The sequence below is a fragment of the Heliangelus exortis genome, chromosome 5 (genome assembly GCF_036169615.1).
Source record: "Heliangelus exortis chromosome 5, bHelExo1.hap1, whole genome shotgun sequence".
Classification (NCBI taxonomy): Eukaryota; Metazoa; Chordata; class Aves; order Apodiformes; family Trochilidae; genus Heliangelus; species Heliangelus exortis.
The window spans coordinates 32,544,294-32,570,785 of NC_092426.1; the positions used below are offsets into that span (position 1 = coordinate 32,544,294).

Here is a 26,492-nt window from a genome sequence, read left to right on the forward strand (position 1 = left end):
TTGCAATAGCAGTTTGGTAACATCAGACTAAGTGTTTTCAAATTTCTTCCCAGAGTATTTACCATGAGGTTGGAATGAACAGGGATTTATGATTTTTGAGAGAAGATTATGCAGTATGTTTCACAACTGGCTCTGCCCCTTAAGTTCGTCTGTATTATGCAGCGTCATATTTTGTACATGATATCAAAGCTAATAAAGACATTTGGCCAGGAAAAAAGCAGAACCATTTTAAATTTTATGTGTATTGTTGTTCCCTACTGACAGGCTGCCAGACAGGCAGCTTAAAACCTTTTTTCTCTCAGATACATTATTATATAGTAAAACCAAAAACTCTGTTCCTCATATACATCATACTTCTGACCAGTAGGAGGTCAGGCTGTGTTAACTTGATCCTCCCAGTGTGTGTGATGCTTTTAAACTTGTGAAACTCGCAACAAAACTTTATAGACAGAGGCAAAAGTCTCTATTATGCCCTCTATAGTTCCACAGTTAACTGGCAATCTACTGTGGTGAATCTCTTTTCCAGGAGCTATGAGACTGAGTGAAATCTGATGTTCTGAAATGACAGTATAGCCTCCTTAAAAACTTTTATTTCAGCTCTGAGGCATTTACAGAATTGTATATTTATGTGTTTCTGGTTCTCTTTCAGTTTCAAATTTGTTATTATTTATGTATGTAGTCTGGATTTACAAGCTTAAGATGTTAGTGAAGGACTGAAAATGTATTAGAATAGATACGGTGAACTCTCACTATAGGCAAGAGATGGTTTATTTCAACAGTAACATAATTTTTAATATGTCTTCCTCTTTTAAAAATGTAGAATTGTAGTAATTTATTTTACGTTTGAAATGTGGCACCATTTGAACTGCAACTTGGCAGATTCAGAATGTTAAACTCTTGACACAAAACTTTGCAGGAGTATTTGCAGAAAATGCTAATTCATATTTAAACTAAACTGGATGAGTTTACTGAGTCAATTACTTTGATTTATGTTAGATTTTTTTTTTTTCTGATATATTCCAAGAAAACGCTTAGTAGTTGTATTGAGGGTGGCCAACAAAGAAATGTGCCAGGTGGGGTTCCCTGCTGCTGGAGATGCTGGCAGCAGAAGCTCAGCCTTCCCTTCTGCTAGAGAGTCAGTGAAATTACTTTTTGGGTACTCTGGAGTGTGGACCGGAATGGAGAAAGAGAATTAGAGAGACCAAGGCAAGATTTGAACTCAATCTTGACACTTCCATTAAGGATAACAAAAAGTCTTTCTATAGATACATCAATGGCAAAAGGAGTGGGAGAGAAAACCTCCATTCTTTGTTGGAGGAGGTACAGGGGGAAACATAGTTACCAAAGGTGAAGAAAAGGCTGAGTTATTTAACACTTTCTTTACCTCAGTTTTCAACAGTAAGACAGGTTGTTCTGAGGACAGCTGCTTCTGGGGCTTGTAGAGAGAAACAGGAAGCTGAGTTGCTCCCTTGTAATCCTGGAGGGAACAGTTTGCAACCTGCTGAGCCACTTGGATCCTCACAAGTCTATGGGACAGATGGGATCCACCCCAGGGTGATGAGGGAGCTGGGGAAGAGCTCGCCAAGCCCCCCTCCATCATTTACCAACAGTCCTGGCTCACTGGGGAGGTCCCACATGGTTGGAGGTTGGTGAAGGACACAGGAAACTCCAGGCCTGTCAGCCTGACCTCAGTGCAGGGCAGGGTTATGGAGCAGATCATCCTGGGGGCAATCACACAGGATGGACAGGGGATCAGACCCAGCCAGCACGGGGTTAGGAAGGGCAGGTCCTGTCTGACCAACCCGATCTCCTTTTATGATCAGGTGACCCGCCTGGTGGATGAGGGGAAGGCTGTGGATGTGGTCTACCTGGACTTCAGCAAGGCCTTCGACACCATCTCCCATAGCATTCTCCTGAAAAAGTTGCCAGCCCAGGGCTCAGACAGGAGCACTCTGTGCTGGGTTAGGAACTGCTGGAGGCCCCCAGAGAGTGGTGCTGAACGGTGCTGATCCAATTGGCAGATGCTCACCAGTGGTGACCCCAGGGATCAGTGCTGGGCCCAGTTCTGTTTAATATCTTTATTGATGATTTAGATGACGGGATTGAGTCCATCATCAGCAAATTTGCAGATGACATTAAGCTGGGGGGGAGTGTGGATCAGCTGGAAGGCAGGAGGGCTCTGCAGAGGGACCTGGACAGACTGAAGAGTTGGGCTGATTCCAATGGGATGAGGTTCAACAAGGCCAAGTGCCGAGTCCTGCACTTTGGCCACAACAACCCCATGGGGAGCTCCAGGCTGGGGACAGAGTGGCTGAGAGCAGCCAGGCAGAAAGGGACCTGGGAGTCTGGATTGACAGGAAGCTGAACATGAGCCAGCAGTGTGCCCAGGTGGCCAAGAAGGCCAATGGCATCCTGGCCTGTATCAGGAACAGTGTGGCCAGCAGGTCCAGGGAAGTGATTCTGTGTTACTCTCTTCTTCCCCTTTTATGTTGAGTAAACAACATGTATGGTAACTTTGAGATGGAATATAAGGAAATACATCTGTGTAGAAATGCTCACACCTGGGAGGAAGAATTCCAGTAATAGGGAGATAATACAAATGCACATTGTATGGCTGTCTACTGCTTTACAATAAGTAGTTTCTTATATGGCTTGCATTCCTGTAAGACCCATGAAATGACTAGTGTTGCTGTGCAGAGCCAGCAGGTAGGTCATTAGTGCAGTTGTATTTTTAGGTCTGAATTGTCACTATCAATGATATTGCTTTAAAAAATAGAAGTCACGTCTTCATGTCTCTAGGAAAAATGTAATATTTGCCACCATTTACAGTACATGTATTTCATGAATCTTCAGTATGTGAACTATAATTTACCATAAACTTTTGCAGGATGTAGACAAGTAAGTTGAGTAAGTTTGATGTGGAACATCATATTTTTCTCCAGCAGTGCCAACTGGCACATCACTGCTTTTTATTACCAATCATAAACTCCAGAGACTTTTCAAGCATGGAGGCTGTGGAGTTTGTATAGTTTGTGATGTCTGTACGAATCTAATTCAAAAATTTCCATTGTATTTGGATGCATTTAAGACTGCATAGCAGCTTAGTGAAATAGTGAGCACAAAGTATGTCAGGCTCAAAATATTGAAACTCATCTATACCACTCAAACAACAAACAAGAAATCACTGAATGTGATGACTAATGACCATTAATATAAAAAAGATCCTGGTGATAGTAATTGTGCTTGGTTGACATAATTCTTACCTTTCAGGATAATAAAAGACACCTTATTTCTAATGTTTATGATAATCACTTGAAGATTTTATTTTGTATAAAGAAAGTAAAGGTTTTGGGGCTTATTTTAGCTGTTTTGGGGCTTCTACCTCTAAACTGGTAGGAGGGTATTAGTGTTTTGGAACAAGTCATGAAACCATTAACATGCTGTGCTTTGTGTTGCTTATTTTGAGATTATTTTTCTTCTGATTTCAGAGAATATTTTTCTTATTATTATTTCAGGTTGGGTGGGACTATATCTGCATACAAGATAGTGCCAGACGAAATAGATGAAATCAAGGTACAGTATTACTGCCTTTCAATACTGAATTTCTTTTCTTGGAGAATTACAAAAACGTTACATTAAGAAGCCATGTTAATTCTTGCTTTGAAGTGTATCATGGGGAGGAGGTGTCTAAAATAAAATTTAGACCCACATTTAGGTGCTTAAAATAGATTTTGTGTTATTTTTGCAACTACAGTTTGCTTGCGCTGTCTTTAGTAGAGTTTGATGCAAAAAACTTGTGTAATTTAACACAGTTCTGTTTTGCCACCTGAAGGCAGATGCAGGACTACAGTGAACTTTGAGTTATATTTTCATTTTAGAACAAAAAAAAAAAAAGGAGTGTGCTTTTACTTCTGAGATGAAAAGCACGTCCATTTTTTTCAATATTATCTGTTTTAAGAAAGGGATATTATGAAGTCATTGGTACTCAAAATTATTAAAGCTCTTTGATTTGGATGAGTGACATCAATAAATACAGAAGTTTATAACAAAGCTCACTTTAGAGGAGTCCACTTATGGAAAGTGCTTAAGCAATTTGTGTCAGTTTTGTTCTTCAGTGGAATAAAAAGTGGATATTAGGTGGGAATTTGGCTTAGATCTCATAGCATAGATTGTGCAGCTGGTTCTGTGTTTGGTTGGTAGTCAATCAGTGTGACATAGTGCTTGCTCCCTGTGATGACTTCACCCACTGGGCTGTCTCATCTACTCATCTTCAGCTGTGCAAAGGGAGTCAAGAGCAGTTGAAATGCAGAAGAGGGAAGTGATGTTCCTCCTCAGCATCCAGGACTTTGTAAACAAATGCAGTGACTGACTATATTTGCATCAGTCATAGTTACCACTCTATCATCATGAAAATTTACTTCTCTCCCCTGAAATTCAGACTCCTCTACCCTGAATTGTCAAGAGGACTGTGCTTTCTTCAGCTATAACCAATCTTTAGATTTTGATACTGAAAAAAAATAAAATGAAGAAAAGAGGTTTTCAGAACTTATTAGTGTTATGTAATATTTTCATGATGTTCAGAGAATTGCAACAAAACTATAACAACAAAAATGACAGAACCTCTAAACCATAATCGTTGATTATAAGAAATCCAAACCCATTGACATTTTGCTAATGGTGAAGACTGAGAAAAAGAAGCAGATATTTCTGGTTTCATTGTGCAAACTGAGGCCGGTGAACAAAGGAAAATGGAATGCTGGGGAAGAAGAAATAATTTTATTTTTAGGAACTTACTGAATTAGACACAAGATCAGTAGACACAGGAATGTGACCCATTCCTCCCTGCACCTGATAAGGATGCCTATTCTCATTTTTTAACTCTTACTCAACTGGTGTTTAAACACTTGGGGTCCTAGGGAACAGCAAAATATGGGTTACTCAGTGGTTTCAGTTGTGCCATCATCCAAGTGTGGAAGGAGCATTGTGTTGGTTAAAGTCAGAGCTATTTAAAGTGTTTGGGAAAAATCATTTTATTTGTTTCTGGTAGATGCCTTGCTCAGGCAATGGGCTTTTTAGGTTGTGACTGAAGTCAGCCAACATCTTGAGTGCCCTGTGAATTATTGAACTTCTCAAGCTGTAATCCAGTAGGTGTTATTCATATGAAAGAAAGCATTATTGGAAGATGCTAAGATACACGAGTAGTGGGTACAGTGGACAGGTGGATATGGAAAAGTATTCTTTTGTGTATATGCATTTTGAGTAGCAGGTGGCAGACATTGAAACTGAGTATTCTTGTTGTAAATACAGGGGAAGCCTTAACTTCTGAAAGGTTCTCCAAGCAGATTTGAGTAGAAAAAGGAGAGAGGAAGATATGAAAGGGAAAGCAAATGAGATTATTGGAATGTTGCTACTAGAGAGGGCAGAATCTTCTTCCATGCACAATAGTTCAGAGTTAATTTGCCTCACAACTATGCCTTCCTTTATTTAAACATGAAATATTAAGGGGTTTAATTAAGTGAAACATGCAAGAAGAATAGCTCCATTTTTAATATTTTATTTAACTTGAGAGGTTGCTGAATTATATTCACAGGAGTTGGAATATTCATGTATTCTGATAGCTCTCACAAAGTAAACTGCTTGCTTAAATGGCAAAGAATGGTACTTTATCAGGCAGAGAGCAATAATTACTATGACAAAAAAAAAATTCTTTTTGACAGTATATATTCTAGAAAAGGTGGTAGATTAACCTCCTTTCCCTCTCAAAATAATTTATGAGGAAAACAGATGTATTGATTTTGTTAGTTCATGTAATTACATCTTAGATATATTGAACACAGTTGCAGGCAGAGAGCATATCTCTGAAATTATGGAAGAGGAAAAAATCTGTAAGCCTTAATATACTGCCAGTCACGAAGTATCTCTAGAAGATAAATGCAGTGCATATTTCTAAATGTATTAGTAATTTAAATAATAAATGGTGTATTACATATATAAGAGAATTTATTTCTCCACATTGCAGTACTTGGCAAATTTTAATATGTGCTTATAATGTTTCCATTTTGGAGTGTTCAGAATATATTTATCCTTGCTATGTGAGTGTGATTTTACTACATGTATATATGCACTGTGAATTCATATATGCCTTATGTATCTAGAATATTCCCTGTTCATATGTGTGCCTATTTCTTTGAATGAATATATATTGTCAGTGTTGGGTATAATCAATCCCACTTAGCAAAATTAAGTAGTGTCCAGTGTGCTTACAGGGATGTGAATCCAGAGTATTTATGTCAGAAGTGATAGCATGTGCCCTAATTGCCTTTATGCACCTCTCCAAGGTTAGGAAGCATTGTCTGGAACCAATTACCACTACAGTTCCTCAGCATCTGTATCAGTCTGAAAAGGAGTGCCATGTAACTTGCATTCCCTAGATTTTTGTCATAGGTGCTGAGGTTGCCAAAGCATGACCATTCCACAGGTAACCATATGAAGATACTCTCACAGGTTGCTCCCTTGAAAACTTCTCTAGGAGTTAGAAATGTCTGTCACAGGATCTTCAGGACCAATGTGTCAGTAAGAGAAGCTTTCAGAGGAGGAAAACCTAAGCAAATGCCTAAATGACACAACTGTCATCTGCATGCCTGCTGTTTCCCTACACCAGTTAAACCAGTGGCACTTCATTTTCTGTACAGGAATACTGCAGGAACCGATAGAGACAGTAAATATAGGAATTACAGCACTTCTGAGGAAGTGTCACTGTCTCAACTTTTTCTAGACTTCTCAGAATTATTGATCCTATAAGCAAGAACTTTTTAAACTTGCAAAAATGCATTGGCAGATTTCAGCACTGTTCATCATCCACTGTGGTAACATATTGTGCCTAGAGAAGAGGTCTCTCAAGCCAAATAATTTCATGTTATATAGGGACTGATGAACATATCAGACAACACTGGTTTTGAAGAACACCTTCTGGTAGGAAATTAAAACAAGTGCATTTGAGAGGAAAATTGTAGCAGCAAAACTCAACATTTCTCTATTTCTAGTTAATTACATTCATGGCTAAAAATAGCTTTGCTTACAATGTGAAGTTTGTCTCAGGAATAAAGAGCAGTTTATGACTGCTACCGGTGAAGGAAAGTTTGTGTAATGTGCCTGTAGGTAGATCTATACATCAACTGTAGCATCTTATGTTTTGTAATACTAGGAGAGATGCTCTCTTTGAACACAGCATTCTGTCCTTAAAAACAAAATAGATGATGTTGTGAAGGATTATTATTCTAGCGTGAGACTTAGTGAATGAGACCAGTCCTTAGCATATTTCTAGAAAATATTTTGTTTGCTAGAATTCATAATTCAACAGCAGAAAGGAATGTAATTGTTCCAGGTTTTTTAAGTGCTTCCCCATGTGTTTTTCGTACAGGCATATGCATGTTTCTCATCATCTCAAGACCAGAAATTATTTTGGCAGCAGGTTTTCAATTAAAAATAATATCCGTAAGAAAGATGTTGCCATTCTATTTCATTCTTTTAATACTTGTGAGACAGATAACCCACCGTAGACAACAAGGTTAAATTATTATCTTCTCTGCTTTTTAGTTTTTAGTTTCATTATCCACCATTTCACCAGAGGCATACCTTATGTTCTTAAAAGAATACCTGTAATTCTTCTAGAGTTGCTTTTTAAATGAAAGCCCATATGTATAAGTTATTAAAGGCTACATTTAAGACTACAGACCTTTTCCTTTGAATAATTATAGGATGGCTTTCTTTCTTTTTTTCTTTAGAAGTTGTGTTCACTTAATAATTTAAAATATGAAAATCCTTCTTATGAACAGATAAAATACATTTGTCTCAGATTGTCTTCAGTTTTTGAAGCAACAGACTCCAGTAATGAAGATCCAAGAGTAGAAAACTATAAACAGAATGAGAGAGAGGGAAGTATTAAGAAGGGAAGTAGAGAATGCTAACTTTTTAGAGATCAGTTACTGTAGGTGACTTAGGAATTAGTGAGATTTTAACTTTTCCACAAATCATGTTTAGGAATGTCTTGCGAACAAAGTAATCGGATTTCAGTATTGGTAACTTTAGGGCACTTTAGGGCAAAGCTGGACTCTGTCATCAAAAGCATGCATGTTTGAAATGGTTACAAATAAAATCAGTTTATTCAGACTTCTTCAGAGGTTTGTTCTTTCTGTTGATGATTCTCGTGCCATCTCTTGCGTTCAGCCAAGAAACTCTGAAGCAAAATCCTGCAAAGCATTTTCATGCTCATCAATCTGTGGAAAATATAAATAGCCATTTGTCAACAAGTGATGATTTACAGTTTTATACCAAAGAAACACAAATGAAAGAAAGTAATTTAGTAATAACCGTGGTGGTTAATCAATAAGGACAGAATTATAGTTCAAAATATTCAGACTCCACAAAACTGGCCTCCTATCTTGATAGCGGGCCATAGGGCATTTAAATATTTCCTGCAACTTCTATAGATTCAACAATGCATTACATAAACCCAGAGATGTGCTGTCATCCTGGTTTTGCAGAGGAGTTAAAGTCCTGGATCTGGTTTATTTTATTATTGTATTGAAGTTCATCTGCTAAGTCTATCAGCATTTGCTTAATTGAAAAGTGGGATGTGTTGTTAGAACAACTTCGTCTCATTGTATTTCCCTGTTACTATAGTTTACCTGGAGCACACACAGATTGCTTCCCAACTTAATTTTTAAAGCTTCCATTAGCAGAGTCAATCACTGATTATTATTCTTGAAACTACATAGAGATAACAAAAAATGTAATTTGCATTGTTTAGATATCAGAAAGAACTTTGAGTTTTTCCTTGCTGCGTTAATCCTTAAGTGATTGTACAGACTTCTGTTGCTTCTGTGCTGGAGAGAATGAAAGGTTTATATATGAGATGATGTAACAAAATAATGCAAAACTATATATGAAACAAAAAAATACTTTAATAGTTTGTCCACGTGTATGCATTCATGTCAACAGCTGATTATATTTTATTATATTATATCACTGTATCATATTGCATTAGATTGTATTACGTTGTATTGCTTCTAGTTGACTGTGATTTCATTATCTATTCTGTTGCATCAGTTTTTCTTCTCAGTAGTCTTTTGTTGTTTTAAGCTAGTAGTTTTTCTTCTAAAACTGATTTCCCCCCTTTTTCTGAGAAACACAGTCAATATTACACTGGCTTCTGACTTAGAATGTAGGGGGTTTTGTGCCAAGCTTGGCTGTGCAAGTTGTCCACTGTCCAGGCACCCTCAGACCAGTGAAATATGAGTGTTTCATAAGAGTGTCCTTTCTATTGTGGTATTTTTGTCCCACCTATGAGGCCAGTAGTTGTGGATATCGATTTTGACTTTTGGATTGTTTCTGCACTGATAGGTTTGAAACTCTTTTTGCTTGGAAAACATGACTGTTCTCCATGCTATAGCTATTGCTCAAGTTTTTTTATAGAAACTCCTTAGGGAATATTCTTTGACAGGGCTTTTCATCTGTTTGTCTCATCTTCTCTGGATGATGGATACTCACAGCAATCGCAGACCTCTCAACCAAAAAAAAAAGTACAAAAAGAATGCAAAATGAGTGATGGCCAAAGTATATGTATTACTGTCCCATTACTATCGGACAACAGGATTCAGCCCTGCCCTCATAGATTTTCCCATGTTCCCTGTAATTTGATGGGATTTCTTTTAGGTCCAGGCAGTTGCTGCCATTACCAGTATTAGTTATGCTTTGGTTTTGCTTTGTCTTGCTGCTTCTGTACTGTTTTGAGAGATGTGCCTAATGTAAAGCAAGCAACTGGGGCAGGTTGGCATCTTGTACTGAAGAGGATAATGGACTTTGTTTGATCTGGGGTGGCCCAAATTTCTTTACATCTGTTAGTGATCAAACTGTGATCACTATTAGGACTGCTGAGTGTGTCACAGGCACTCTTCTGCTTTCCTGGCAAGGATATCGAATGCATAGATACTCTGGTTGGAAAGTATACTCACAACATGAAAATAGGAATTATCACTTCTTCTTTTCCTGCTGTCTTCCATCCTGTGATGGTCTGCAGCATGGCTCTAGAAATGACAAAGGAGACCACCTCCCCAAGCTACCTTCCTCTTACAACCTTGTTGAGTATAGAAGATGTTGAAATATTGTTATTAATTCCTCTTCTAATGTGAGAAAGAATGAAACTTGTGTGGTTTATATTGTATTGTGAAGTTTGGTCTTATGAACGTCCAAAAGAAGTTCAGCCAGTTTTGCAGATCATGGAACATTGTAGCGTGGGGAAGGGAAGGAAGATAATGCATCCATTTAAGTTGAAATACCATGGTGGTAATATAAAATATTTTTTTTATTATTATTATTATTAAGTTTTCAAAGCAAATGAAATAGCTTTGCAGTTTTCCTGCAAAGACAGAATTATCTACAGCATGAAAAAAGAAAAACAGCTCAAGGTTAATTTCCTAGAGAAACCAGTATATTGTTGATCATTCAAGCCCTTCTTGTTGCCCAGCAATTAAGCATTCTCAATGCAGTTTCCCTTAGGAGGTGAGATTAATATGTATCAGATTTTTCATTACCACAGTCCTGTTTGTCTATTAAATCTTTCTTCACTAAATACATTAGAAACATGCATTAAGAGATTTCAAATCTCTTGTTTTCCAGCATAAAAAATACCTCTTCTTCTCTCTGTGGCCATAGTAACCAATTTTCTCTGACTTCCTCCTGACATTCATTTTCTGCTTTTGCTAATTACATATCTCTGTACCAGTCATCATCTGAAACCAAGGTAAGTATTGGGGCATCTTGTTACTTGCTTTAATGCACATCTTAGGCTTTTCATCTTACCCAGTATTCTGGGAAATGTTTTCAGTGGCTTCCGTTCTTACTGGAAAAGACAAGTTTTTAAATGGAATCGCATCCTGAATGAGAGGAGAAAACATATCTCAGCTTCATTACGCAGCAAGTAGCTTTTGCCAGGTATATAAGTAAACTAAGTTTATATAAAACCCTAATAATTTTCCACGTGACCTGTTACATTAGGATTTGTTTGGTTTTGTTCACCCTCTAACAATGCATTATAAGAAATTTAATATTGTCTTACTGTAACTGATAATGTTATAACTGTTTAGGGGCTTGACTGATTTTGAGGGAGATCCACAGTATGATTTTTTTCTTGTGGTAAATAGATTTTCCTGGAGTTCCTTTTTTAATGATTGTCAAAATAGATGAATACTGGTACTGTATCAGAAAGTTCTTCAGGTTCTACAGCTAATATATAAGTGGTGCCTTGGTGAATTTTGAAAATTTGTATTTGTAGAGAAATGAAGTATAACCGCAAATAAGGACATTAGTGTTACCTAGACCTTGGTGTGCAGGAGGAGCTGAAGAGGTAAAAAAAGACTGAGAGGAATTAGGGAATTAGTAGGAAAGGGATCAGGAGCAGAACGTGAAATCTTTTCTGTTATATATGAGCCTCTGGTGCCCCACCATATGCAAAGGCTGGTCCCCTAAGCACAAAAATGACAGATGTAGAGTCAGATTATAAAAATTATCTAATTTATAGAAGCACTTTTATATGAGGAGCCGATGAAGAGACTGAGACAGAAACATCCTGGCACATTTGGTTGCATTTCAACAACATTCTTCCTTGTTTCTATTTCATGCTTAACTTATGCATTAATTTAGGCAAAGATTGCCTGAAAGTGGGTACTTAAACTTTTACTACGAGGATTCTATTGGTTGATAATCTACTGGTTGTAAGGAGAAGAAAAATATGTTCCTAATAACAGAGAACCCTCACTTAAAGCTACTAAAGCTGAAACCTTACCTGGTTATAACACAGAAGTCATCTCTCTGTCAGAAACCAGTTCAACAAATTCTGTTTTTCAGGTAAGATTTGTAACTAGTAGACTGAAGATAATTCTGCTAAAACTGTGCAGTTTATTTTGCTTTCATAGTGTGTCTTTTATTTAGGTGCTTTTTAATGTCATGTTTTAATGGCTTGGCTAGAAAAACACAGTAGAAGACACCAGACTACACATGCATCCCTGTGATTTGCAAGCTTATAAACTGTATTAATAGAGTGATGCTTTGTACTTCAGTGTCTGATTATACCTGATGAAACTTATGTGATAGTTAAAAAATTTTATGGCACCCAATCCTGTTAGTTACCCTATTGTATGTTAGGTCCACTGTCTAAAACAGAATAGGGAACATGACGTTTTTAAGAAAACCAACCAAAAACTTCCTTCAAGGAAATGTCATAAAGGAATGGTGAAAAATAGTATTAATAGATAATGCTGAACCATGTCGCTAGAAAGCTTCAGGGTTTTTTATTCGGATGTACAAGATTCATCCAGATGAGATTTCATGCTGATGAGGTGTAACTGAGCACAGATGTAAAATGGAAAGTTTTAAGTAGGTTTTATGTTTTACTGAGTTTGAGTATGTGGCTTATCTCACCTCTGACAGTGCACATAGCTGGAATGTTGGCTTAACTGATGTCTTAAAGGATTCCACCAAAGGATGTCTTCTAGCTAAGTAAAATCAGAGCAAAGTGTGTGGAGATGAAGTTAAAAATTCCTTAGCCCCAGCCATGGCATCTGTAGTGCCAGGAACTAGACTTTTATCTTGAGCCATGTCTGTGTTACCATGTCATACAAAACCAGTAAGATGCAGCTATCTATGAAGTAGAGCTTGAAGTAGGTGGTAGAGCTCCAGCATGCACATTGTATATTCTTTCATGTTTTATTTCAAGCTGCTTCTAGGATGGTTCTGTGAACTGTGTGCACTGTTAGCAGCTGGAGCAGGTAGTGTGCTGCTGAAGTCCAATTAAGTTTTATCTGCAAGCATTTCAATTCATATGCTTAAGGATTACTTGATGAACCAAAGTCTGGTAAGCAGAGAACTGTCAAAAGTTCATGTGTTCCCAGCCTCCATCATATATATATTGTCATACCACAATAAATTGAGGTCACAAATAATGCGAAATTCATACTACAGTGCCATTGTTACCAATGAAACACTGTTGCCTGAGCTAAGCACTTAATGGAGTGTTCAGCCATAGTGGTAGACTATTAAAAAAAAAAAAAAAAACAGTCTAGACCAGTGGTCTCCAAACTTTTTGATCATACACCCCATTAGTAAAAAATTTTTGAGATGCACCCTCCAATATCTGTATATTCTGATATTATCCCCCTGCTCTATAGTGTATCACAGAATCATTTAGTTTGAAAAAGGACCCTTAAGGTCATTAGTTCCAACCATAAACCTAACGCTGCCAATTCCATTGCTAAACCATGTCCCTAAGCACCCCATCTACACATCTTCTAAATGCCTCCAGGGATGGTGATTCAGCCATCTCCCTGGGCAGCCTGTCTAAATGCCTGGCAAGCCTTTCACTGGAGAACTTTTTCCTAATATCCAATCTAAAACTCCCCTAGTACCATTTGAGGCCATTTGCCCTCATCCTATCACTTGTTCCCTGGGAGAGACCCCCCCTCTCTCCAGCTTCTTTCATTAGTTTGTTCCTTTCAGCAGCTTCTGGTTGGATCAGGGTGCTCCAACCTCCTCTCAGGTAGCTGTAGAGAGTAATAAGGGGTCTCCTCTCTGCCTCCTTTTCTCCACACTAAACAACCCCAGTTCACTCAGCTGTTCTTCATAAAACTGGTTCCCCAAATCCTTCACCAGCTTTTCTGCACTTCTTTGGACTCACTCCAGCACCTTGATATCTTTCTTGTAGTGAGGGTCCCAAAACTGAACACAGTATTAGAACTGAACGCGGTCCCTGCACCAGTTCAGAGTACAGGGGGACAGTCACTTCCTAGTCCTGCAGGCCACAGATTCTGATAAAAGCCAGGATGCTCTTGGCCTTCTTCACCACCTTATGGCTTTTACCTGCGAGAGCTACAAAGCAATGCCATGGGGAGTAGGGGGATGATAGACACGAGCTGAGGGTTGAGGTGCTGCCTGAATACAGGTGGTCCATTTCGGGTGTAGGCATCAGATTCCAAAGGAATGGGATTGATATGGTTGTAACAAAAGCCAATTATTTTTGTTGTCATATGTGGAGACAACACTGCTTAGGTATTTGATTGGACAACAGTAGTATCTTCTGTTTGAAGCCTCATAGGATATATTTAGCAAGATTCAGTAGGTGACTACACAGAATGTTTTGATATTACAATGCATGTAATTTAGTTTGCTGTGGCCGAAGTCACAATATGTGCCTTTCTGAAATATGTTTAAACTCCCTATGGAACTCTTTCTTAGTGTACACCTATCTAGTCAAGAAAAAATTTTCAAGTTTAAGCACTACCTGAAGATGAAAAGTTTAATGTTTCTATTTTTATTGTCCACGTGCTTTTGGTAAGTTGTTTTCTATATATACCTGTCATAAAATGGCTGGCATTATGATGTTATTTTCTGTTTGCTTGCCTATCAATTATAGTAGGATTTTAGAATTTTTGACCTAATTGTACTCAGAGAAATGTATAAAGGAGAAACTGCCCCTGAATCATTGCAGTTCAGTAAAGGTGCAGTGGTTGCAGTGTTCTACTATTTTAATGTTATCTTATAAAAAATATACAACGATGTCTTGGATTGTTCTGTCAGAAACGTTTGCATTGAATTTCACCTCATCATTCTGACAAGATGAGATGGAATGTTAAGGTTGCAAAGGTAACTCATACATTTGCTTTCACTATTTCCATGTAGACCTATGTCTCTATTTTTTTCTTACTGTTTATCATCTGCTTTGTTACTGTTATGCTCTGTCAAAATAGCCTGTATTTTAAAATTATAAATATTGTTAACAGTTTCACTGTGTTGCTTCAGTAGCATGATGGCATGTTAACAAATAGGCTTATGCCCTATGGAAATCTATATGTCCCAGTGTTACCATTTTAAAGGGTTCTTCAGCATTCTTCCAGTGAAGTGGTCTTGGTAGTTGAACGTGATTTTGACCTTAATTTATCATGCTTCAAAATGAAGCTATGTATCTGAGGATACCTTATGAAGATAAGAGCTTAACATCAAGGTGTTTTAAAATTCTTCTCCTTCTTTGGTAAAACAGAAAAAAAACCCCAAACATCATGTATTTGGAGCAGTTGTCTATTTCAATAAAAATAGGGAATCGTGCTATATAAAAAAGCAGTGAGTAAAAATAAAGCTGAGCATCATTTGGGGCACTGCAGCTAACACTGTATTTTACAGAGTACCTTGAGGCTGTAAAAGACAGCAGACAGTTGTCCTCAGGCTATTTAGAAAACAAGTTTAAAAATCATGGAACTGTAAAGATCTGCTTTACATCCAAAAGCTCTAAATATCTCTAAATGGAAGTGCAGAACTGCAAAGGCTTCTCTGTAGCTGGGAAAACCAAAGGGATGGTGGTCTTTCAAAATGAAAAAAATGGGCATTTATGAAGTGTTATACTTTAAACGTCATTAAAGCTTTCACGTGCATGATATCCTCAGTGAGGTAATTTGTGAGACCCAGAAAATTAGAAGTTTTTCTGTGATGCCTTTTCAGCAGACCTAACTATGGAAAGCACAACATTGCATTCTGACTGTTCAGCCAATAGTGAAGTTTTAATAAAAACGGGACAGTTCCCTACACTTAACATTTAGCTTTAAGTTAAAAACTAGGGTACACCTCATGTATTTGTGTACACAAGCATTTTACAGTGTATTTTTATATTTCAATCTTTTATGTGATGTAATGTATAGATTTTAATACAATATTTGTGTGTCTGTGTCTGTGTTCAGAACATTTTGTATGTCAATACTTTTTGAACAATTTTAGTACCTTAAATTCTTTTAAAACAATCCTATATTTGGACAAATAGTATTTTAGCAGAAACATTGTCTTGACAACAGGAAAAACTGATCTAATTATGTTACAGTTCCCCTAAAACCATGGCGATTTCATAATACACAAACTGAAAAATAAAAGGGAAAAATAGGAATTTTCTGGGGTGGAATAAATAGGTAATTTCAGACTAGTTACTGTTGGAAAGATTTTCAACTCAGTCTGCTAGATCTCTTCCAGTGAAAACAATATTGGATAAGTTTGAGCACTTATATTGCCTTTTGAGGTTGGCTAAATAGTAGGAAAAGAAAAGCAAGAGAAGTCTGCTTGCTGACTTCTTACAGGTTTCAAAATTGGGAGCGAGATGCAATGCATCAAGCTCACTGACAGATAATTTCCAAGCAATGAGTTTATTTTACACACAAGGTGGTTAGTAGCTTACCAATGTAAATAAGAAATAACAAAATCAATTTAAAATTGAAACTGTGGTATAAACAATCTCTCTGCTGTCCCTTCTAGGAATCATTAATTTAAAATGGTTCTCAAGATCGTTGCTCTTTTTCTTATACAAAACTCCCCAGGAAAACTTCATTTACTGTCTTCGATTAGCTGCAGGAAACTAACTGAAGATAACACTCAAACTACAGAGTTTGCAGAAGAATTCAACATTTTATTACCAAGCCACAGTCAGACCCTGAAATCTATCAAAAAAACCCAGACATTACTGATGAAAATTTTTCTACAAGTCAGTGACAAATTTAATATCTCCCTACAAGAGTACCATAATAAAAGGAGCCCAAAGGGGAAAAGTCTGTTTCCTTCCTGAGCAAAGTAGTATTTTTTTATCAGTACTGTAATGAGGATGGCCAGATGTTAACTTGCTAGTTATGACTTCAACTGAATATATTTACATGAAGTGGTAGTGTCCTTTTCTGTGCCTCAGTTTTATCATGGTTATTACTGGATATTTTTTTCTAGAGAAAAGTTTTTTTTCAGTACAAAGCTGAAATACATGAAACTCAAATTTCCCAAAATCCAAAGAATGGCATGGAAAAGTGGTTGTCTGACAAAAAATGGTTTTGTCTGTACAGCTTTATTTTGTATAGAAAGCTGTATACTGCTCATTCCAGTTAAATTTATTTGCTGTAGCCAATGCTCTTACAATGTTACTCTGAAATATTTTTCCTACTAAAAATATCTCTGCTTTTGGAGTTAGACAGAAGTTGAAGTTGAAGCAGCAGCTAAAGACTTGAACAGACTACTAAATGACCTCAGACACTTAGGGAGAAGTACCTACAGTGACTTGGAAACTGGCTTCATTTTCTAAGTTGGTTGATGTAGATGGTTACAGCTCCAAACCCGAAAGTTTTAAGGGTTCAATGGGTTGGATTATGTGCTTGGGTTCATGGGTACAAATGTAAAAGCTCTTGGAATATTGCTGCTATAATTTTTTTTTCCTGCTCGACCTGATCTTTAAAGAAAAATTTGTAACTCTTAGGAGATGAAAAACATCTTGATCACTTCTTAATGTCTTCAAATACTACAGTTATTGCCAGGCCTGGAGAGAGAACTCTTTATAGGACAGGAAAGACTTGCTTAGTAATTGCAAAAAAGATTGAAGGGCTTCTCCTTCTATGGAGTCAGAAGTGATAGTGGAGAGGCCATGCTGGTGGCACAGTCACCAGTGAGAAGGTGTCTGACTCTGTCCTTTGGCCTGAGGGCCATGCAGGACCTGGGGTACAGCACAGAGCACTAAGTTCTCGATGTACAATGGTCTCCTGGTCAGGATCACTCCAATATTATGCACATTATTAATAGAACATTGCATGGTCCTTAATTTCCAGAGGGCGTTGCCCAGTTCTTGCTCACAGATGAAATTTATTGCATACTGTCCTTCATCCTCTAATTACACCTACTCCCTCTTACTGAAAATACTATCTGAATGACTCTGCTGCCTGTGTAGGCTCTTCATCACTCTCCAGCACTAAAGTGGCAATTGTCTCTACAAGGGAAAGTAGTAGTGCAGAAATAACATACACTGCATGCATCATAATCCTCAAAGTAGAATGTGTGGGTGGTGATACAGCTCTTTGAAAGGGGCAATATGGTATTTCTAATTAGTGAAATGTTGCCTTTATTCTAAATCTCAGGGAGCAGATGACTGTAGTGTGATTTTAACATGTCCAGAAAGGTAGATTTTGCAGTTAAAAAACCAGAAATTACTTATGTAAACATTTTCATTTAAGAGACTGTATGTTAGAATAATAGTATACCAAGCAGGTGATATACAGTCAAAGGACTCTAATTCTTATGCAGCTTTTTTTGGAAGAATATAAATAACTGGATTCTTGTAAAGGTTATGACGTGTGTCTTTCTATATCTTTAAAATAACAAACAAGTGCTTTGCAGTCTAGAGGGCTTTCCATGGTTTCACACTTCTAGATACAACTTATGCTTTATCAAGGAGGGTTCTGTTCCTGTGGAGCAGCAGACGTTTTATACACATAACCACCACTGTCTTTCTGACTTGAGCACATCTTTAACAATGAGAATGCACTTTTTTCACTAGAACTTGTTGAACCTCTAACTGCACTCCTTAAACATTTCCTTAATTACTGAGTCTCCCTACTTTTGAAAACAACTTGGAAAAAAAGTATCTTCTCCCCATTCTTTTTCAAGGGAAGCAGGAAGAGAGGCACACGTGCATTATCCGTTTATGAAAACACAATGAATAATTGCAATATCTGCATATTAACTGTGATGTTTAAAATAATGTAATCTTCTAGATAATAGGAGATTTTAATATAAACTTCAGATAAAGTAAAAAAGAGCAGTTTTTAAAAATTTGAAAAATACTTTCTGAAATACCTCAAAAGGATAAGGAAAGGTCTGATAAGATTAGCACAACAGAAATAAATTGAGGTTTAGAACCTTATTTGTAAGAAAACCTTTCAGTAAAAAGGGCACTAAGGTTTGATTTCTCTTTTGCTAAGTAGTGAAAGTGTATAAATCATTAATTCCTCTTGAAGCAGGCACTGTAAGGCTTCACCCATTGACTGCTGTTGTTTCAGTGCTGCAGCTTTTGGTTCTGGCACGGATCTTGATTTTGCAACAAAGCAAATGGTATAAATATATTTGTTGCCAAAGCACTTTATTAATTAGGCCACCATACATTCAAGGTTAACTGTTAGGAGTACCTGTATCAATGACATGTTAGTGCAAGTGTTCCTTGTTCTGGTGTTAGTAGTGTTTCTTTCAAAAGACTCACACAGAAAAACTGTTGCAAATAGAACCATTTCAACCAGCATGTTGAAAACTGTGGGACTGGAAAACGTTTCTGAATGTACCAAGACACTGGCATCACAGAGCCATGGTGGGATGGCTCCTATGGCTGGAGTGTTGGCATGGAAGGATACAAATTCTTTATGAGAATAGGCAGGAAATAAAAGGAGTTGGTGTCGCCCTCTGTGTCAATGGCCAGCAGAAGTGCATGGAGATCCACCTGGGAATGGATGAGAGTTTATGGGTCAGGATTAAAGGGAGGGCAGGGACCAGGAACATTACAGTGGAGATCTGCTACAGGCCACACAACCAGGAACACTGAGCATATGAGGCTCTTTATAGGCAGATAGCAGTAGCCTCACATTCAAAGTCGTGATCCTCATGGGAGATTTCAACCACTCTAATATATGTTGGAGGGACAGCAGAGCAGGGCATAAGCAATCCAGGGGATTCCTGGAATGCATTGATGATAACCTTCCTCTTCAAGTGATAGAGGAGCCTGTGAGGGGGGAGTGCTGTGCTGGATGACTTCACACTCAAAGAGGAAAAATTTAGATTTCATACTAGCAAGAAATTTTGAACAGTGAGAATGACAAGAGATTGGAACAAGATGCCCAGAGAAGTTGTGGTTGCCCCTTCCCTGGAGGTATTCAAGTCCAGGCAGGATGGGCTTGGAGCAAGCTGGTGTAGTGAGAGGTGTCCCTGCCTATGACATCAGGGTTAGAACTAGATGATCTTCTTTCAGGTCCCTTCAAACCCATTCTATGATAATGTTTTCTCTGCAGGATTCAGGAGACTCAGTATGATCCCTGCAAGCATTGGGAAGGATTGCTTTTTCTTCATTAGAAGGAATTCTGCACTTCTCTCGTTCCAATACTAATTATGATTATTTCTTTTAATGATTTTTAAATTTTAGCAAGTGAAGTTTGTTATGTGTCTTTACAAAATCATTCAAGATTTCACAAATCATTTGGCTCAGAATTGTCCTTTTTAACTCTCCTCATTTATTGCTTGAACCTTATTCATGTCCTAGTTAGCCTTTATGGCTTTGTTAACATTTTGAGTTAGATCACTTCCATGAAGCAGTTGCTTTATTAAGCTTCTGTTTGCTCCATTTGCAGCAACTCACCAAATTAGGCAGCCTCCTTAAAACATTATCTCTGCCTCAGTTGGTTCAGAAGGATATAATTTTTTGATTTTATATATGAAATCCTTGTAATGTAACAAAGTATTAGCATATCCTTCTGTATAGCACAGAATATTTTCCAAGAATTTAGGACCTTAGAGACAGTGGAGATTACAGTACAAGGAATTCTGCAAAAAAAGCTGTAGATCGACATTCTTCAATTTATTTTGCCTGAGAGATTTCCAATACCAGTAAAGGTATTTTTCAACAACCTTAGTGTCCTGGCAGATTTTACCTTCATTTATACCAGCTGCAGAAACAGCTGGAGAAGGTGATTTTTGAAATCTCTTCAGGATTTTGAATGCTTTTATTACCACATGAGTTGGAGTGGTTTTGTTGCTAGTATGTATAAAGGAAAAATTAATATGTTAAAAAAGTTTCCAAAGCAGAAATGACTAGAAAGTTTCAACTCTTAGGGAAATAAGTCATTCTAATCTGAGTTGTTCTGCATCAGTTTTCTCCTGAGTATAATAATGGGTTGAAATCTTTGATTGCAGTCAGATCAGCCAGTGCTCAGACACCTCTGCAAGCTGCAGTGGAAGCAGAAGATAACTCATCGGATTCTATGGTAACAGCTTTCAACCAGTTTCATGTAATAGCTGTTATCCTTTGGGCCTGTAAGAGAGATTCTTCATAGACTGCATCCTGAAAAGGTCTTCCCTTTGAAAAGAATGGCCTTTTTAGCTCAGTGATGGATTGTCATATAAATGCCAAAAGGTTCTTTCATTACATTTTATAGTCTTTGGATTCTTATACTCTGGAGTTCAGGAATAAACAATAACCTAATCAACAAAGCAGCCTGTTACTACTTCCTTCTGTTATTCTTCTATTGTGTTCTAGCTCTATAAGAAAAAAGCAAGGGCTTGTAGGAAAAAGACTTTTTTTTTTTTTTTCTATAATGATCATAGTTATTTGTTTTTCATTGCCTTCAACAGCTGTCAACATGCTTTTTGCATTAAGAACTGTCAATGAATCTCAGTTGATTTTTATCCTTTCTTTATCACTTTTGAGAATCATTTGTGAAGTCTTCAAGATTAGTCCTACTCAGCTGATAATGGAGAAGTGCAGGCAGTCTCATCAGTCCCAGAATACTCCAATCTTCTTTCCTTTCTTGCATATACCTTTCTCTTCTTTGTCTTTATATCCCTATCAGAAGAATGTATCAGAGTGGGATGTCTGTACCTTCCTTATATTTGGATAAATAAAGGACACTGCTTAGTTTTGAGTGAAGGGGCTTTCTTCCTGATGATTTACTATCATCTGGAAACTAAATCTGGCATTGATTATTAGACCTGGAAGGTCATTTACCATCAAAAAAGTGGTCCTTTGTAATTTCTTCCTTGTTTGTCTGTTTTTCCTGGGTAAAATTAATCTCTTTGCACACTCACACGTAGTGACCTGATTAGTACAATAAACCTTTCTCCATCAACTCATACAGAATGTACAGTGCTCTCTAAAAATACTTTTTTTAAATTTTATGATATGGTAAAAGGATGAACACAGTTCTCATCTCATTTACATTCAGGAAAGAGATTTTATCGTTAGTTTGGTAGACTTCACTAGGGTAAAAAGAACATTTCTCTGAGACAAGCTGAACAGTGCCAGGACAATCGTAGATTGGTTGTTTGGAAGCATATTTAATTTATGTGTTAAAATTAGGTGGTAGAGAATGAACGCAGCTGATGGATAGTAATCTTAAAATCTCTTTGCTGCAAAAGAGCATTTTTTAGTAAAAGTTTCTAGGTAAAATTGGAAAGCTGTTCTGTATCCATACACTGATGACCAGAGCAATGATTTCTGGCTGACTAGAACCATCATAGTGCACATAGTGCACTACATAAGGAAGCAGGGAGGTGCTAGGCCCATCCATTATGTAGTGACTCCATGTACAGAATCGTTGTGCTTGACATAAAAAAATTGTCACAATCCATTATCTTCAGGATCTTCAAAATATGCCTCCACATCATCTTAACAGATACTTCTGAATATCTAAATACACAATTGTATTGACAGTATTATTCACCAAAGATTGATCTGTGGTTGATAACATCAAGAAATGAAAAAGTTTCATCTCTGGAGGGGAAGAGCATCTGAGTTGGTACAAAGAGGTCTTTCCAATTCCATGCATTTCAGAGCTATGCTTATCTACTGATAGCCTTACTCTGTTATAGTTAAGAAAAAGCAATGTCTGAGTCACCACAGTCACACTCCATTCTGGCTTGAACAGTATGGTACCTGGAATTCAGGAACTTGTATTTATTCTACTCATTCTGTCTTTTCCCCCTATTGATCACTCATGTCAATAGACACATGAATCATTCTGGCCTTGGTGTAATAACACACTGAAACACACAGAACGTTTTGGTTTAGAGTAGCAAATGGGCCATAAGCTTTACATGTGGTACAAAATGGCAATGGTTGCACTTCAAGAAGAATCCATCTTCTGGGCTTTGTTTCTCAGTACTACAGAATATTACAGTTATTGGAAACACTTAGGAGCCCAGTTTATAAGCAGCAGCTATTTCAGCACTTCACCGGTTCACAAGCATGTAAATTCTTTCCATTCTACAGCAATTGTCAAACTTTCATTTTAAAAATAAGAGGAGTTAACTCAAATTTGGACTATTGATGTGATTCTTTACATTTTACTTGTTTGACATAACAGTGCTCTTTGTTGCATACAAAAGATAATGAGTCCTGATATACGTGGCTTTGACTGTTACAGTCATTTTTGAAACAGAAGTGATACTTTAGACCAAATCTCTGCATTTCTTCTGAAAGTCTGGATTTTCATTTAAACTAGTTTATTCTCCTACTCTTTCAGTGGTAATTTGTCCAAAAGTAAAATATTTACTGATCTTTAAAAGTATGTTTTATAAATAGGTGTCTGTCAGGATTGGCAGAATAATTCTGAACTAGATAGAGAGAATAACCCAGACTCCATCCATTTTAGTATATTCTTTAGAATTTGGTGAACTGGACTTCCCCATGGAAACTTCTGTGTGGATACAAGTGACTTGCTGTTTCTTTATGGGTAGTCTTTAGAGGACCTAAGACTGTTCTTTTCAATAGGGCATGTGCTTTTCCTACATTATACTCATTGTTTTGGTTTCTAAAGCAGCTGCCTGGCTTAATAAAGCCATACAGCAATTTTTTTTTTTTTTTTATTAGGCTTGCAAAATGCTTCTCTTTTTATGGTATATAATGATTGTAAGTTAGCAGAATTGGCATTCATATAGAAAAGCATTCAGTAAAATACTGAATGCTTATTTTTTTGGTTAATTTCAACTTTCTCTGACAGTGGGTATGTTCATATGCTCCTATGTGAGATTTCTTTTGTAGTATGCATAGACATTTTAGCTCTGTCTCTTCTTCAGTCTGTGGCTATCCAGGGAATCTCCAGGTCAAGGCATTAATCCATCTCTAGGGTAGCCAGTTCTTGGTGCTCTCCAGAGTAATGATAGCCAGTTGTGTGAAAGTATTGTCTAGACATGCATGATCTGTAAGAATACAGTATTTTACTTTGTACTGTGTTTGTTGCTGCATTGATGTCAGCTCTTTTAGTTTATTTGTTACATGCAATTCCTCTGATCCCTTTCTGCAGTTGGTGAGGGTACCAGGTTGCTCTCTCTGGGTCAGTACACTGACATTCTCACACCTCATAACTTGCTAGCAGAGCTGATCAGGATGTCTTGGAAAACCACTGCATTATAGTGGTTTCTTTTCTCATTTTGAGCTCTTAAATTCATAATTCTTCTATTTGTGTCTATGAAAGTGGCACATCTGGTCAGAGTTTTCTCAGCCAACTGGGAAGGTATATGAGTCCTTATGGCTGTCATTTTACATACTAGTTCTTCAGTCATCCAATAATTCCTTCTTGAAGTGCTGCTAAAGTTCCAGGGTAGCCAGGCAATTAGTCCTCTGGTACTCATTTCCAGATTTACATTTCTTTGGTTGAATTTTTTTACTTCACATTCTCAATTTCATAAGGATCCTATATTTCTCTTCACAGGCTGAAGTGTTTTAGTTTGTTTCTTTGCTTGTTGCTGGGTGGAAATATCCAGGAGTTCAGCAGATTTCACACAACATCTGAACAATTTTTCAGATGGCTTTCTGCCTCTCTGTAGACTCAAGGAACCTTCCCCCCATGGCCAAAGCCATTTCTGTTAGATCCCTGGGCAAGCTTAATATCTGTTTTGTATGGTACATGCATTTGCTGTAAGGCCACCTGGAGTTCTGTCTTTGCTTTCAGCTGGCATTATGTTAATCTGATAGTATCCAGGGCTGTTTCAGCCTTCAGTGGAGTGATGCTGCAGTTTGTGAGAGCCCTCTGGGTGGTAAAAGGCAAAGGAACTGTTGGGAGTGAGTCATTGCGGGAATGTACATGCAGACTCAAAGAAGAAAGGTTACTGGTCAGTAACTGGTGTTCTTTGAGAGGTACAGTCTGCATGTACATTAGTCTCCTACCTGCCTTTCCCCTCTTTCTGAATCTCTTTCAGGTTTGATTGTGCATTTAAGAGGAACTGCAGTGGTGGCGGATGCCCTCTGCCCTGTATGTCATGCCTCGAGCAGGAAGAGGGGAGGAGCTGGAGCCCCCTCCTGGGACACCCCAGGGCAGGCCACCAGCCCACCCACTCTTAGACTATATGTATGGACTAAGTATCACAAAAGTACAGCAGCCATTCGTTGGTAGGTAAATTTTCTTTACTGTATTTTCAGAGGTAAAGCAGTAGATTTTAAGAACATTTTCTTTCATTGACTCTATGGATAATATGCATGAACAATACACATGTGGGAGAATTTATACCCCAAACTGCATTACACTGAGTGGCTCCCTGTCTCTCTAATAGCTTAATCTCATCATCCCTTTTTTAGATATTTTAATATTTTTACTCTGTTCGATTTGCCGTTTCCATTGAGAGCTACACCAAAAATTGAAATTACATACATTGTAATATTATTTTAAAAGCAAAAGGTAGTTGTGTCCTGCACAATTGTAACTAACTGTATGAAGTAACATGTAAGATTGTATTTACTAATAGAAAGTGAAGCTAGAAACTGAACTGAGTTAATTAAGAATCAATTATATTTTTAGAATTCTGTTGTTTTTTAGAACCAACAGACCAGTTACGGAAAAGCAAACACTTGAGTTTAAACATTTTTTTCCATGGCTGGGTTCCTCCTGTTTTTTAAACTACAGAAGCCTTGTAGTAATTTTTTAATCTGCTTCTCTTCCTGCCATTAAACAGAACAAGTAGACACAGGGTATAACCTGGCTTAAACTGGAGATGTACTTGCGTCTGCGTTCAAAGATGTAGTTGCAAATTCTGCAAGTGGTTATTTTCAAGTGCAGTTTCTAAGAAGTGCAGATTGAGTTGAGGGCTGGTACACAAATATGATTCTTATGTGCTTATACTTGGAGCTCTCTGAGACAGATCACCTCTGAATGACGCAGATGCTTTTACCCATTTCCTAGAGTTGAAGCCATTAGTGTTGTCTGGGCAGCCCAAAGAAATTTCTGGTTGGTTTTCTGTGGCCTTGCCATTTCTTTGTTTTCAGTAAGATCTAAATACAGCTTACCTGGGCTTAGTTGCAGCTAGAAAGGTTCAGTGGAACTTCTGTGATGCATGAGATACGTGTGCTGTAAATGTGGCTATCCATAGATAAAATACTGTAAAGAACTCTAATTTTAGAAATTTACTACCTTATGTGTAATTTCAAGCTGTCTTTTCACATTCTGAGAAGAAAAGCGCAAAGCAGAGTGTCTTTTAAACAGTCTGAGCAGCTTTTAAACCTTAGTTGAACATTGAAGTATGTAAAGGGGAAGAAAACATGGAAAAAGACATCTCGTTCTGCACAATTAATCTGAAGTTTATGTCTCTAAAAGCAAGCATTTATCTTGTGATAGCAGCTATTTGAAGTGCTGCTTTAATTAAATTTAAAAAAATAGAGAAATTTTCTGATGATTTATTCTCAGTGAGCAGTATTGGATTAATTTACCTGGTTTTATGGGTTTTTTCCTTTTCCTTCCAGTTGGTACTTTAGCTTGTGTTGTTGTAGGAATAATGAGAGAAATATATATTAGATGTCAAGATTCTCAGTGGGTAAAGTAATACTTGTAAGGAGGAATTATGATTTTCTTTGGGTTTTAATTGGTTTCAAATAAATTCATTTAAAAGAACTGATGGTTTTTTTTTTTAGA

The 26,492-nt window shown here is 37.4% G+C and overlaps 1 protein-coding gene across 21 annotated transcripts in view; it reads left to right on the forward strand.

Annotated features, from left to right (window-relative positions):
• GPHN (gephyrin) overlaps positions 1 to 26,492 on the forward strand; it is a 272,370-nt gene that overhangs the window by 105,322 nt on the left and 140,556 nt on the right. For 18 of the 21 annotated variants that reach the window (XR_011725992.1, XM_071744381.1, XM_071744363.1 and 15 more), the window contains exon 3: positions 3,516 to 3,573. The exons of the other annotated variants lie outside the window; for them this stretch is intronic. Coding sequence is in view for 17 of the 18 variants with exons in the window: in XM_071744381.1 (XP_071600482.1) it covers positions 3,516 to 3,573 (58 nt within the window). In the remaining variant the exon portion in view is untranslated. The remainder of the gene's footprint in view (positions 1 to 3,515; positions 3,574 to 26,492) is intronic. 21 annotated transcript variants of the gene reach the window in all.